The following is a 15,164-nucleotide window of genomic DNA, read 5'->3' as shown; positions in this document are numbered from 1 at the left end:
ACGGTCGGATCGGTTCAAGAACCGACAATAATAACGGTCCGATCAAGTATGTAAAACCGCTAATAAAAAATCGGTAAAAACCACTGAATCGGACGAGAATTGGACGGTCGGACCGAACCGGAATTCGGCCGGTTTACACAAAAACGGAAGCTCCTCCGTTTCTTTCTCCCTTCCAGCCTTCCTCCCTTTCTTTCTTTCATTCAGAAAGAAATCACACAAACCCAGACAAAAAACCCTAGCACTGTAAGCCTACACCACCGCCGCAAGGAGTGGCATACTGCCGACGTCCGTCGCACTCAAAGTTCGCCATCCGTCCGTCTATCTATCTTCCCTCGTGCTCCAATTCTTCAACCCCTGTTCGCTGTCACCGATCGCCGCTGCTTCCTCGAGCTCGGCGTCCGTCGTCTTTGTCTGCTCAGCCGCGCTTCCGTCGCCGTTTGTTTGCCGTTCACGTTCGCATCTTCGTTCAGCTGTCGTCTTCGTTCGCGTTCTTCCCCGTTCACGTTCACGTTCACTCGCCGTTCACCATTCGAGTTCTCATTCGCGTTCGTCTGGAAGCCACTTTGCTCTGCTTCAAACTCTGCGACCAACCCGCGCGCTCCACCTAGCCGTCGAACTGCTCTCTTTTGTCGCCACCGTGAGTTCCCTAAACCCGCCACTAGACAATACACTCACACAACACCAATACTCTGCTTCAAACTCTGCAACTTCTGATTTCTATTACAATAAGAAACTAATTAATTTGGTAGTGGTTTAGATTTTTTCATAGGCTGAATTAAAGTTACAATAGTTATGTTCTCTTCTCTATCACATTGATATTAAGCTTTGAATTCTCTTATTTCATATTAATTTTACTGCACTCAATATGTTTGATGAAATGCTTTAACCATATTTTTTATTGGTTTTATAATTTCTAGCTTTTAGAAACTTAGTAAGTTGATTGCATGTGAAATTAGAATAATTGGATCTTAGTAATTAGGAAATTTTAGCTGCACAAATAGCATCTTTGCAGAAAACAAATTAGCATGATGATTCCACTTGCATTAGTGTTCTTCTGGTAAATTTTAACCGTAATTGTGAACTTGTTAATTTGCTAATTGTTCTTGTGTTGTTGTTTTGTTGTTCTTCTGTTACTTTTATTTTATTTTATTTTTTGTTGTGATTTTCTGTTCTTGAACTTGTTAAGTTGATAATTTGCTAGATTGTTGGGCTGCTGTTGTTTTAATTTGCTAAATTGCTAGGTTGCTGCGATTTAATTTGTTAAATTTGTTGCTGTAACTTGAATTTGTTGCTGAATTTGTTGCTTCCCAGTCACAGACTCAGAACAGAATGCTCAGTCAGTGCTTGATTGATTGGCTTTGCTCACTGATTGTATTTGATGATAATTTTTAAATTGATAACTTTTAAATTTTAAATTTGCACTGCCTATGTTACTGATTCACTGTTCCTTCAGTGCTTTTTGTTGTTAATCATTGTGATGAGCTTTGTTAAAATTTGCACCGCCTATATTACCGATTCATTGTTCCTTCAGTGCTTTTTGTTGTTGTTAATCATTGTGATGAGCTTTGTTAAAATATGCACTGCCTATGTTACTGATTCACGGATTCATCCCTCTCGTCATCATCATCGGCATGAACTCCAAACCAAAACCCCAACTCTGGATAAAATTGTAACGAAAGTTGATTGGGACTTTTTCTTCTACTTAAGGAATGAATCAGAATGATGAGGCCAAGTTGTGAATACACAAGTGTCAACGGACTATAATATATATTGAGTTTGTGACATTAGAAGGGTGTAATAATAACAATAATGGAGTCATGTTATTTGAATATTGAGGTTTAACATTTAAACTCTCAGCTTCTCAACCCTGTTTGATTTTTCATCTCAGGCAATTGAATCGAATCAACCAGGCCTTTCTCTTCTTTTTCTTTTAGTTGATTCTTAATTTTTCTAATATATGTAACTTTCTGAATCAAGTGGATCAGATTATGCAGTTTTTTTTATTTAGGATATTTTCGGAGACGCATTAGAAGAGCTATTTTGTTATTATGTTTGCTATAATAATATTCACATGTTGTGTATGCTTGTGATTGTTTTGTGTTTACATTTTCTTTCCAAGTCACTTGCTGTGGTTGTTCTTTAAGGATTTGCATTTGTGTGTGATAATGTTGAATGATGTTGCATCTGGTAGGAGTTCTTAGAGTACCCTCATCTTTGGTCCTTTATAATTTATTTATTATTTTATTCTAAAACAATTTTTTTGGTTGAATCATTAGTTGGACCGATTGGATCAATGAATTAGTGAATCAGTAACTAAAGAAGTTTGATGGCCGGTCCGGTTTTCAGAACCTTGGGGTAGATGTAATCGGCCCGTAAAAAAACGTGGGGGAATTGCTTACTCTTTAACATTAAGTGTTTGTTTGGGCGCCATTATTTTAATAAAAAAAGATCTTTTTTCATTGAAAAAAGATCTTTTTTTTATTTTTAGCGTGTTTGGCAAATTTCGAGTAGTAAAAATAAAAGCACTAGAAAAATCAGAAAAACATCTTTTTTTAGAAGCTGTAATTTAGAGCTTGTTTGGGAGAGATTCTAAGAAAAGATTTTTTTTAGTTATCTTTTTTTAAAAGATCTTATGAATAAGTAAAAGTAATTTTATGTTTGGGTATCTTATACAAAAAGATCTTTTTATCTATCAATTATGTTTGGGTATAATGATATAAAAATACTTTTTTGTTTATTTATTAGATGTAAAATATCTTTTTTTTTAAGTGAAAAAGATCTTTTAAAAAAAGATGTAAATTACAGCTTCTCAAAAAAGATCTTTTTTTATTTTTCTAGTACTTTTACTTTTACTACTAGAAATTTGCTAAACACTCTAAAAAATAAAAAAAGATATTTTTTATTGAAAAATATCTTTTTTTTTATCAAAATAATGGCGCCCAAATAAGCACTTACATCTTTTTTTAAAAGATCTTTTTTTCTTAAAAAAAAAAAAGATGTTTTTTATGTAATAAATAAACAAAAAAGTACTTTTATATTATTATATCCAAACATAATTGATAGATAAAAAGATCTCTTTGCATGACATACTCAAACATAAAATTAATTTTGTTTTTTCATAAGATCTTTTAAAAAAAGATAACATATTTTCTTAAAAACTCACCCAAACAAGCTCTAAATGTTACCGAGTAATATCCATATTGGTTACCACTTACCAAGAACTTTTAGCATATCCCAACAAATTTTAATGACCATATCGGATTGATTTTTATTTTGCTAGACAAAATAATTTCTAAGGTTAAATATAATTTTTATCTTTTTAATTTTGATCGAAAATTAAAATAATTTTTTAATTTTTAAAATCGTGTCATTAAGTATTTAAATGTGTGAGGAGAATAAAATAATTTTTTACCTGTAATTATATAACAACGGCATATGGTTAATTGATGACTATTTTTAATATATATAAAAAATAATTTTTTTAAAAAATAGTTAATATAATTCATGCTTGTTTTCCAAGATACGGTCAATCTAATTTTAAATAATCTTTAAATCTTATATTGTTGACTATCAATATATTCTAAATATTTGAATTAAAAAGTTAAGGATGAATTTGGGTTGGTCTTTTTTTTTTTTCAAAAAATTTGCTTTTTTATTTTTTTTTTATTATAAAAATACAGTGTTGTATTTGGATAGAAAAGTATAAGAAATATTTTTAATTGAAAATTTACTTTATTCTTTAAAACCCACAAATTTCTTTCTTAAAATATATAAGGTTTTGTTATGAAAAAAAAAAAAGTGTGTATATATATATATAAATATAAATTACCCAAATCCTATTCTCTCTCGGACAGACCCCGAACCCCCCACTCCCAAAAAACTACCGCATCCCACACCATCTCCGCCACATCTTCTCAACTCCACCGACCATAGCTACCGCCTTCTTCTCCGGTAACCGCTTCCAGCAAATCCTTCTGCTTTTCTCGGTTAATACAATTGCTCAGATGTTAGCTCTTTTATTTTTCTTTTTTAATATGTTTAGCTTGACCATATTATGTGATGTGACGTGATGAGTGATTCACTGGTTCTTGTTTGTTGTTCATGTCTCTAGTGCAGTTTGACCCTGTTACGTTGATATCATCCTGATTTTAGTGGCTGTTAGAGTTTTTTTGTTAATTGTTCTTGAATGTTTGCCGCATATTTGCACTGAACAATATCTCAAGGCTTGTATTTGCTTATTCTTAGATGCAATGTTGGGAAGCTAGTGTGTGTCCTCAATTATCATGTGAGGTTCTTTTTCATATAATGGAAATTGTGATTTTCTTGTATTTAGCATAGGCTGGTACCGTACCCTTATGTATGTAGCATAGGCTGTTAGATGGTTATCCTTTTTCCCTCTTTGTACTCAAACCAGTTTTGTTCTGTTTGGAATGAAGGACAACGGAGACAACTAGTGTCCTTGGTTTTGAATATGCACATTGAGACTGTATTTTAGTCCCCCGGTGTCTCTATCTGTCTCTGTTTCCTTGCTACCATGTGTAGCTCCATGTCTATATTTGTATTTGAGACAGTAACCAATAAGCTCAAACTCTTGGATTCTCTTTTACTGTCGTTTGTTTTTTGGTGGGTTCTTTCATCAGTTTATGCCTCCTTTTAAAATTACTGATTAAAATATTTCCATCACTGATTTTGCAGATTTATATTTGTTTTTATCTTATTGGTAAAGAAGTGTGGCAAAGAGCTCTATTTGACCAGAAAAAGAAATAAAAGGACAAGACGAATAATGGTGTATTGTGATCACTGTGTCCAAAATGTTAGTGCGTTGAGAACTGATTATGGTTCTTTGTGAGTATTGTACACTGCAAGATTTTCATTAACTTATTTATTCAATTTAGAACTAAATTTTATTTTTATTTTATTTTTTTATAGTTGTTATTTTTGACCTGTGTGGTTATTATTATCAGATGTTGTGGCACATGTGGTAAGGTGTTGCAAGATTATCTTTTTTCTGAAGAGGCCACATTTGTGAAAAATTCATCTGGACAGGTAAGGCAAAGGAATATTTTAGTGGTTTCTAGGGGGATTAATGAAATTGAATCTTAACTATACCCATTGCTTTGATGTTTAACACTCTCCGTATCTATTTTAATATTTCTTTCCTAAAATTTGGCTGTTTATTTCTTTCTTATTCTGTTGTTTTTTCTGCTGTATTTTACTGTTGGGCAACTGGGAAGACTAGGGGATGGAATAACTCGAAAAGTTACATTCTTTCTTTAATACTTATTGTGCTGTTATAAGGGCAATCTGAAAGTTTGCCTCTTCTTTCACTGTCATTAAATATTCAAACTATAGTATGAGATCTTTATTATAAGACAGCACATTTAATTGTAACATGAGTGCCAAAGTAGCTTGGTATTTTTTAAGGTCGAAACAAGATGGGTAGTAGAACAGATACTGTGCACCAATTGAAATTCATAGTAGGCATTGATACCGTGTGAAAAAAAAGGAATGGTATGAGAGAAATTTCCTAGTTCTTTTTTTCCCTTTGTGGTGATTTTGATGATATAGTGTGACTCAAAGTGCCAAAGGAGAAATGGGTATGGAAATGGGATTATTGTAGCACATTCTGTTCTTCTCTTAATCAACAATGTTTCAAATAATCATGGGTATATCTTACATTTGAACTGAAGATTTTAGGCTGTCACATGAGAAACACTCACTAAATGTGTTTCAAAATTTGAAATATAACTTTTGTGTTTTATTTATTTGTTTCTTTCTTTACACAATTGTTTATGTTGATATCTTTCATTGTTCCCTCATATGGTTCTTTATTTTGTTGCTCCACATAGAGCCAATTATCTGGCCATTATGTCAGAACAATTCAAAGCGAATTCTCTGCCTCACGTCAAAGGACTATAGATAGAGGTATTTCTTTTGCTACAGATTTTTCACTATCAAATCTTGTCATTGTTATAGCTTTAGTTCTTTCAGGTCCTATTACTTATATTCACATTTTATTTAAACTTTTTTTTTTCTATTTATCTTCTCTAAGTTTGTGGTGCAATTACATTTATGCTGAGAAACGAAATTTAACATCTATAGTACCATCCAACAGCCACTGCTGATGATAGTGTCAGCATGTGATGAACATTTTATAGAGAACATGTCTAAAGAAGTTTGAATGTTTTTTTTTCTAATGATTATGTTTAAAGATAATAAAATTAGTTACCATTTATGTCTTGTCTTCTTAAATGCCATTTTTTTTTCTTGATTGTAGCTTTTGAGGAGATCAAATACTTAAGTTATGGCCTTGGAGTGAACGATGATAACATGACCGTGCAAGCTGTGGCCTTTTATAGAGTATGTAGCTTTTTTTAACTTAATTGATATTAGACTTAATTTCTATCATTCCTCATCCATTCGAAATTTTCTCTCTGTTTAATTTTCTTTGGTCGAAAATTTTTATTATTGAATCCTTGTGTATGCCTAGTGAAGATAGCACTTGAGCGGAATTTTACCCGGGGACGTAAATCAGAGCAAGTGCAGGCTGCTTGTCTTTATATTGCATTCCGGTAAGTTATCTCTCGTATGCTATAGCTTTAAGCTAAGTAGCATGCTAATATCTCTATTGATATATATTGATTCCTTCACTGGTCATCTCTCTCTCTCTCTCTCTCCAAAAAAAAACACTTATGTTAGTATCCCTACTATTCGCTCATCCAAGCATGTGTTTTTAGTGAAATCATAGGTTCATGACTTACACATGGCCTATAGTACTTTGTGACTATGGTTCTGGTGCATCATGATTTTAGTTTAGTGCCATTCTTTTTTGTGTTCCCTTATCATGGTGTTAATGAGTCTAATCTTATCATATCCACATTCTTGTAATATTTTAAATTTATGCTGAAACTATGTTTCTTTCAGGGAAAATAATAAGCCATACCTTCTCATTGATTTTTCAAATTATTTAAGGATAAATGTGTGAGTATACCTCTTTTTTCCATTGGATGTGCCTGGCATTGCCTTTATATTTTTACCCTTATTTTTTTATTCTTGATTTATCTTAATGTGTCTCTGAATATTGTTGTTGTTAATGACTGTGATGCAGTTATGTTCTAGGTGCAGTTTTTTTACAGCTGTGTAAAGTATTAAGGCTCGAAGAGCACCCAATTGTTCAGAAGCCTGTTGATCCCAGTCTTTTTATTTATAAATACACAAATAGTAAGTATCGCTTTAGATCAATGAAATGTAGAGTGCATAGTATTATCTCATTAAATTGCACGATGTAGGTTATCTGAAGCAGATTAATATTGCAAATTTTTCAAATTGAGGATGGGAGTGTTTTTTATTTTTTATTTTTACCTGTAACTTAAGAAAGAAGATAGGCATCCTTAATACTTGCCAGTGCTGCAACATTGTTGTATGCCAAAGAATTCATCTTTAAAGATTGTTCAGTATTGACATTCAAACTAAAAGGGACAGGAGCAGTGTGGAAGGACTAAACAACTAAGTCTTGTCTCATTTGGTAGGGTTGGCTACATGGATAAGATGATATCACAGTGTCTTTTTGTAAATCATTTCTATAGTTTGAATTTGAAATTCTTTTTCAATAGTTTTGCTGATAGTCCTTTATCAACCTTTAGTTATTGGGCTATCTTCTATCATTTTTTCATTCTTGGGCTTCTATAATCTTTCTCCATCCATGCCGAAACTGTTTTTAAGGAGAGATTTTCCAACTTTTATAGGATAGTTGTTACCCTAATTTTATCATCTCTAATTCATTCATTTCTAATCCTTTCAATTTGGGGGATCCATTCATCCAATATGGTATTCTCATCCTTACTGTATTGACACTACTTTGTTGGCTTTCTACTGCATAATATATAGTACCATATAAATGGGTGGTAAAATTTTGTTCCTTTTCATCTTTTATAATTATTCTTCTTAGACTATTCTATGGCCAGTGTTTTGGCCAATATAAACTTTTATTTTTTACTGAATGATGTCCCTCTATTTTAGTGTTGTATAAGAAGTAAAAATCAAAGGGAAAGTTATTTATTAACCCTTTTTCTAATAAACCACTTTTATTACTGTGAATTGTAGACATTGGTAGAAGTGTGTATGTACAGACTGTAGAGTAGATGAGAATATCTCAAAGATGTATTGGATTTGGTTTAAAATACTCTTTTAATTTCTGTCCTAATTGTTTTTGGAACAAGTAAATGTAACTATATTGAGTTGCATGCAGATTTGTTAAAGGAAAGGAACTTGGTTGTCTCTGAAACCGCGCTGAGTATTATTGCTAGCATGAAACGTGACTGGATGCAGGTAACTTGATGGTGAACTGGCCTTTTCCTGATTTTATTTATTTATTTGTTTTCGAGGTATTCACATCTGTTCCTTTGGCGTTGAAATCTTTCTTCTTCTGCTGGTGGTAATATTGCTAATGTTTGAAAAACAGACAGGGAGAAAGCCAAGCGGATTATGTGGTGCAGCATTATATATGTCTGCTCTTGCAAATGGTTTTAAGTGCTCTAAGTCAGACATTGTAAGTTTTCATTTTCTACCTTGTGATTGATTTTTAATTTTATGTCACGGAAAGTGTCTTTCAATTTTGTTTTCATTTTATTTTCCTTGAGGCTTTCTTGGTTGTTCTTTCTTCCCAATTTCCTCTACTCTTTATTTGAAGAGGATTTCTTTTCCTCAGAAGTCAGGTCACACTGTTCTTGTACTTCTCTGATTCTCTCTCTTTCCTCCAATAATATTTCTGCTTTTATTCAAGATCTTGTACTGTAGCAGTGCGGAGTTTTTTTTTTTTTTTTTGGGCATTTATAATGTGTAGGGTGGCTAAACGACTTTATGCTTGACTTTTGAAGTTGCTTATTTATTTGATCACTTATTTATCTTAGTTAAAATTGTTTTTTAAGCTTTGATGTTTTAGTTGCTGTTTAGTTGTACCTTCTTTCTCTTCTCTCTGTATGTGTGTTTTATTATATTTTATAATGTTTCATCCACAATGAAGTTGTGGAATATTGTTGGCTAATGGTTCCTATTAGAGCACTTCTTTCATTTGCATTAGACTTTTTTGTTTCAATGAGTTACTTTGGATTGGTTGACTTTTTCTTAATTTCTTTGGAACTAGCATTTTTTTCCCTTTCCGTTAAGTGATTAATGTGCTTTTTATTTTTATTCATTTTTCCAAAAAAACTTGAATGCTGGATGGCTTCATGTATACAAACCAGTGGTGCTATGATTCAGATTCATAATTTTGTTCCTTGGATTTTCATTATCACTTAAGCATTTTTATTTTTGATAACATTGATCACTTTAGTTTAGCAAAAACAAATGGCTAGATTCTTATGCTTAGACTAGTTATACACTTGCCTATGGATTTTTCTTCCTCATTTTCTATGACAGTTCTAAATTTCAGTGGTTCTTACTGGAGCTTTACTAATTCTCTACTGATGTAATTTTTTGTTTGATTTGCTATTTTGAACATAGCTAAGAATCGTCCATATATGTGAAGCAACTTTGACTAAGCGGTTGGTAGAGTTTGAGAATACAGAGTCTGCTAGCTTGACAGTAACGTTTCTTATTCCCTGTTATTCTTTGAGCTAGGATCCAATGACATCGGTGTAGCTTAAATGGATGTTACACTGTTGAATAACCTTTTATTGAAGTAATTTTTTACAAAACTTACTATTGGATAAGAAAATTATACATATGATCATGTCTATAAAATTTCACATCTGTCTAAAATCATATAATATATATTTTTATAGATCAAAATTGCTGGTAATATAAAAGTTTAAAACATATATGAATATATGTTGTTAGATTTAGTCTTATTTCTGTTCAATTTATAAAAATTTAGGATAAATGATTTTCGATATAGGTGATTTTAACAAATGGTTGGGTCTAATTTTTATAGAGATATGAGAAGTGTAATTTTACTTAAATCTATATCTGCGTCAATCATATATCTACTTCTATCGTAGAGGGATGGGGAGGAGATTGGTGCACCAATTGCACCCCCCCCCCCCCCCCCCAACAAAAAAAAATTTATATGCAAAAAGACGTTTTGCTATTTCTAAGACTTAAATGCAAGATCTCTTAGTTCAAGTGTAAGGTATTTATCATCTTGATTAATTTCACATTTGTTATTAGAAGATGCATTGACAGTGTAAAGAGTTTTACATGGCCATCCAATCTAATTCATACATTTAAATGACTTTTGAAGTAGTGAGTTTGAAAATTAGTTATTTTTGCTGATGTGGCAATACATGATTGGTTGTAAAACTCTTTTACAGTGACGGTGCATGAAAATTAAGTGCTTGTTACTAATACACAAATTTAGTAAATAAAAAGTTGGATTTAATAGGCATGTTCCCATTAATCCATCTTTTCTATATATAAGTTTTGTTCGAATAATTGCACCTTGAAATAAATCTAAGACTAATGTTAATTTATTATTAATATAGTGTCATTTAGGTCATGATCTGTAATATTTATTTCATTTCATTTTTTTGGCAACTTCTATTTTGAATTAAATATAAATTTTCATTAATCTGTCAAATTTACAGATTGAGGAGTTGAATACAATGGCAAAAGAGCATGAAAAGCAGCCAATTAAAGTACCAAATGGTGAATTGAACAAATGTACTTCCGAAGATCTACTATGTGAGCACAAGGGTACTGCTGTGCCTTATTTTGCACTTGGATTGTGTGAAACATGTTACAAGGATGTGAGTCAATTCTACCTTATACGGGAATTTGCCTTTTATTAACCTTTGCTGATGGTTGCCTGTTCCACTTATTTTGGCAGTTTGATAAACTCTCTGGTGGACTTGATGGTGGCTTGGATCCTCCTGCTTTCCAGCGTGCTGAGAGGGAGAGAAGGGTAAAATCAGATTCTGAGGAAAGTGCCAATAGAACAGATGATGTGAGTACACCTTAAGTATCTCTTGTGGTAGTATACATTTTATTTTTAATTTTAAAGTACCAAAATTTTCATATACATGCTGGTACCAAATTTCAAAACTCAGCACACACCTGCCTTTCAAGAAGTGGTAAGATCCACAAGTATTCTAGTTGTCACTGAATATTCCATCCAGAGTAGGAATTCTAGTTGTAACTGAATATTCCAGTTGAAAAAGGTGCCAACAGATTACATGGGTTTCCTGACTTCTGAGCCACTTGAAGCACCATACAGTTTTCAGTTTATCTGCTTCAAATTTATTTGTGAGAAAATGTCTTCATAGAATCTGATCAAGGGGAAGCTTTTGCTAGTATTCCTTATTCTTTTGTTAAAAAAAAAAGTGTCCTGTCTCAAGGCATATATATATAAGTATAAAATCTTCTCAAACAGCATGATTACTAAATGCAATTTTCAAAGGGCAATCAGCTAGTACAACCTACAAATCCAATTTATTGTTTTTTAATATATATATTTCTTTTGATTAGATGGTGAAAGCATCAAATGGTGAACATGGAAGCCAAAAAGAGGGATTACATGCCTCAGAGCCAAAAAGTGTTGGTGGGTGCTTGTTTCTTTTTATCTCTTTCTAGGCTACTGTAATTCTTTGCTTGATATTATTTAAATGCTTATTTTCTTGGGATATTTTCAGGAGATAATTATGAGCACACAGCCACTAAAGATGGCAACCTTGATGAATCACATGAAGATGATATGAAGACTAAAACTCATGATGACTCAGAAAGTTTATCTGATATTGATGATCTAGAGGTGACTAATAAACCAGTTTTATTTGTTGCCTATTTCTTAGCACTAAGGCTGCGTTTGGAAGAGACACTGTGATTGAGAGACTGAGACTGGGAGACAGAGACTAAATTAAGTCTTTGTGTTGTGTTTGGTGTGAAGTGTACAGTACTGAGTTATATCTCAATATCTTGTTGGAAAAGAGAATGTGGGGTTAGATTTGGAATTTAAAAAGTTGAATGAGGGTAATTTTTAAAATAGATGTTATTAAAGTTTCAGTCTCCGTCCCCATAAATTTTAATTTCCTGTGGCTGAAACTGTGTCCCGAGACTTAAATTTTAGTTCTAGTCTCTGGTTAACAAACACAATACTAAGTCTCAGTCCTTGTCCCTGTCCCAGTCCCGGCTTCCAAACGGTAATGGTTTTGTGCAATTAGCAACATGCTACTCTGCTTTTACAGCTGTGATTGATTTTTTTCTTTTTTATTTTAAAAAGCATGTTCAATTTTTTCCCATTATGCAAACAATTGCTGAAGTCATGATGCTTGAATATTCAGCCTATACTAAACATAAAACATAAAATATTTTCAAGAAAGTGTGATATGTAGTATTTTGATGTTGCTTTTTAATGTTTTGATAATTACTTCTAAAATATGGTGTGCTGCCTAGGTTGATAGCTACCTTCACAATGAGGAGGAAAAACATTACAAGAAGATTATATGGGAAAATATGAATCGAGAATATCTTGAGGTACTGAAATGTCAATGCAATTTGATCTTCTGTTTTAATCGCTCGATATAATTCTCTGATATTTCTTCCACATTCTGTCATGATAATACTCTGAAGTAGCCATAGTTGTCCTTGGGTTCCTTTATTTTATCAAAATATAAACTCTTCTTTTATATATAGGAACAAGCAGCTAAGGAAGCAGCTGCTGCAGCTGCTAAGAAATTTGCTGAGGCAAATTGTTCCGAAGAGGAGCTAGCAGCAAGAGAATTTGCGAAATCGGCTGCTGATGCTGTGGCAAAGTCCAGAAAGGTAAGATTTGAGAAAAAAAAATTTAATCAACTTTGCTTTATGGACACCATAAAGTGGCCACCAATCAGCAACTAATATTGGACTATATATAGGAATATGGAATGATCACATTATCACATCTCTAATCAAACTTCGTAAACAATATAATCAATTTTCATAAATAATAGAATCTAGCTTGATTCCCACTTATAAGCAAACTTGATTTACATTTATAATAAAAATACGAATAAAAGTATCGAAGTACAGTGGTGGCTGATTTTTTATGTTAATAAAAAATTTGTTTATTTTGTTACGAAAAGTTTGATTATTTTCCCTGGAAAAGTTTAATATACACAAATATGTGGAACAAGTATTAATATACACAAATATATAATGATTGATTTTTAATATTGATATAACATTTTGTTTTTCTATTGAGGTTCTGTGTTATGTGTGTATTGACAAGGATGCAAGTGTTAGACAAAGTTTGATTTTAATCTTGTGCTCCACTTGCATATTAAGATTTTCTATACTAATCAATACAAGATTGTCGGGTCTGGTATTAATAGAACCAGAAAAAATAATGCCCAAACTCACAGGAAAAACAGAAAATTTTACTCACTTGAGCTAATAGATCCGAGATATTGAATCTTGTGTTGTCTTCAATTTTTAATGCTAGGCTAGAAATTGTGATTTCTTTCCAAATTTACATTCCAAGAACTCAATTAGTCTTCTACTTATTTGAAAACCATACACTTCCAAAACTTGTTGCCACTACTCTAGCTTCCAAGTTCCAACTTAGCCCCTTCTCTCACTTTATTTACTTTTTATGCACATTCTAGGAAATGAGACAAAAACGAGCTCAAGAGGCCAAAAATTCTGGTCCTGCTCAATCTGCTATAGAGGCCACCCGGCAGATGTTGAGAACAAAGGTAAATCATTGACACATATGCATATATATTTTGTTTATTAAATTGGCTATGATGTCCTAAAGCTTTTGTTTAGACATATCTATATCGTTGACCCAAATTATTGTATTTTGCCTTTGTACCGTTAGTATTTCTAATGTTAAATTTCTTTATTATAGCATACCCAATAAAAACAGAAAAGAAAAGAAAAGAAAATGGAACTCTTAGGTTATTTTGACAAAGGTTCCCGTATGCATAGCATTGTTATACCCCTTTTGGAATAAGTGCATGGAATATAGAGAAATAGTGATGGAATATCAATTGCATAAGAGCTGTAAAGAAAAATTAGGAAGCTAATTAATTTCCGAGAATATCCTAATATGTTTCCTTATTCACACTATTGTAGGTCCTTGATCAATTGAATTTACAGTATATTCTTGAAATCAACTATTTGGATGCTGTAATGATTTTTGTTTATACTGTTTCATCTGCAGAGGCTCAGCTCCAAAGTCAATTATGATCGCTTAGAAAAGCTATTTGGTGATCCTGTAATTCTCTTCCTGAACTGTTTTTGGTTTTTGATACGTAGACTCTAGTCTTCAGATAACCAAGCATTTTGGTGCCATGATCCGTTTAGTATACATTACCCAAATTAAAATTGTTTTGAACGGTGAAAAAAAAATGGCGTTCAACGCACATTACTCTATGATTTGAGTTTTGGGTAAAATTTCTTTTTTTTTTTTTTTTCATCCGTTTTTGGTGTTCGGTACTCACTTTTCTTTAACTCTTATGATCAACAGGTATCTACAGAAAATCCCAAGAAAGTACGATTTGATCCATCTTTGGACAACGATGAAAATACAGAATCCAAATTAGAGGAAAAACTAAAGGATGATGATGCAGTAGGAGTAGAAGATGAAGTTGAGGATGGTGACATGACTGGAGAATATGAAGATAATATGTATCAGGAAAATGGAGATGAGGCATATGAGGATGAATATTATGACGATGGTGATTATTGAAGAGCTTACAGCTTGTATTCATAGTTATTTAGTTGTCTATAGTAATTCTTTTTAGGAAAATAAAAATACTATTTTTTCTCACTTTATAACTATCGAGTATAAACACACGGTTCCACTTCCACCACCTTCATTTTTCTTCTTAGTTACCTTGTCCTTCACCTTGGGTTGAAAATGAGTCGAGCTAGTTCGTGAACTTATGAGTCGATCTTGAGCCGCAATTTAAGTTCAAATATTAAATTTGTCAAGCTTGAGTAAGTTTAACTCATTGGCCCGGAAGTTAAGTCGATTATATATTATTAGAATTATTTATATTAATACATATATTAACTTTCATCATCAAAGATAACATAGTTATTTGTCATGGTAAATTTTAGAAGGTTAGATTTAATAGTATTTGTATAGTTTTTTGGAGTGTTTGATAATACTCTGGAAGGTCATAGAGTATTCTAGAAGAGTGTAGATGTATATAGAAGTATAAAGAGTGATATGGAATAATCTA

At 32.3% G+C, this 15,164-nt stretch overlaps 1 protein-coding gene across 17 annotated transcripts; it reads left to right on the top strand.

The window, feature by feature from the left end:
- Positions 1-175: 175 nt before the first annotated feature.
- On the top strand, positions 176-14,926 carry LOC112784212 (transcription factor IIIB 60 kDa subunit). 17 transcript variants are annotated; one of them, XM_072230757.1, is made up of 20 exons: positions 176-637; positions 4,696-4,845; positions 4,965-5,046; positions 5,850-5,925; positions 6,278-6,360; positions 6,491-6,572; positions 6,925-6,981; positions 7,109-7,221; positions 8,249-8,328; positions 8,462-8,548; positions 9,502-9,582; positions 10,584-10,745; positions 10,826-10,942; positions 11,464-11,536; positions 11,628-11,746; positions 12,388-12,468; positions 12,628-12,756; positions 13,578-13,667; positions 14,138-14,191; positions 14,444-14,926. In XM_072230757.1, coding segments are annotated over exons 5-20 (1,548 nt in total). In that variant the 5' UTR covers positions 176-637; positions 4,696-4,845; positions 4,965-5,046; positions 5,850-5,925; positions 6,278-6,359; the 3' UTR covers positions 14,666-14,926. The 17 variants fall into 17 exon arrangements, with proteins under 17 accessions (XP_072086858.1, XP_025683133.1, XP_072086854.1 ...); XM_025827348.3 differs by having other exon boundaries at positions 193-637; positions 6,496-6,572; XM_072230754.1 differs by having other exon boundaries at positions 205-637; positions 4,696-4,813; positions 6,496-6,572.
- The last annotated feature ends 238 nt before the right edge of the window (positions 14,927-15,164 follow it).

Source organism: Arachis hypogaea, chromosome 20 (genome assembly GCF_003086295.3).
Source record: "Arachis hypogaea cultivar Tifrunner chromosome 20, arahy.Tifrunner.gnm2.J5K5, whole genome shotgun sequence".
Classification (NCBI taxonomy): domain Eukaryota; kingdom Viridiplantae; phylum Streptophyta; class Magnoliopsida; order Fabales; family Fabaceae; genus Arachis; species Arachis hypogaea.
Note: the sequence above shows the minus strand (reverse complement) of the source record. Positions and strands in the feature narration are given on the sequence as shown.

Coding starts and splice junctions, on each gene's coding strand:
- LOC112784212 (XM_025827348.3), top strand. CDS start 4,784: ATGGTGTATTGTGATCACTGTGTCCAAAATGTTAGTGCGTTGAGAACT. Junction 5,047..5,849: donor TGAAAAATTCATCTGGACAG/GTAAGGCAAAGG, acceptor TGCTCCACATAG/AGCCAATTATCTGGCCATTA. Junction 5,926..6,277: donor TCAAAGGACTATAGATAGAG/GTATTTCTTTTG, acceptor TCTTGATTGTAG/CTTTTGAGGAGATCAAATAC.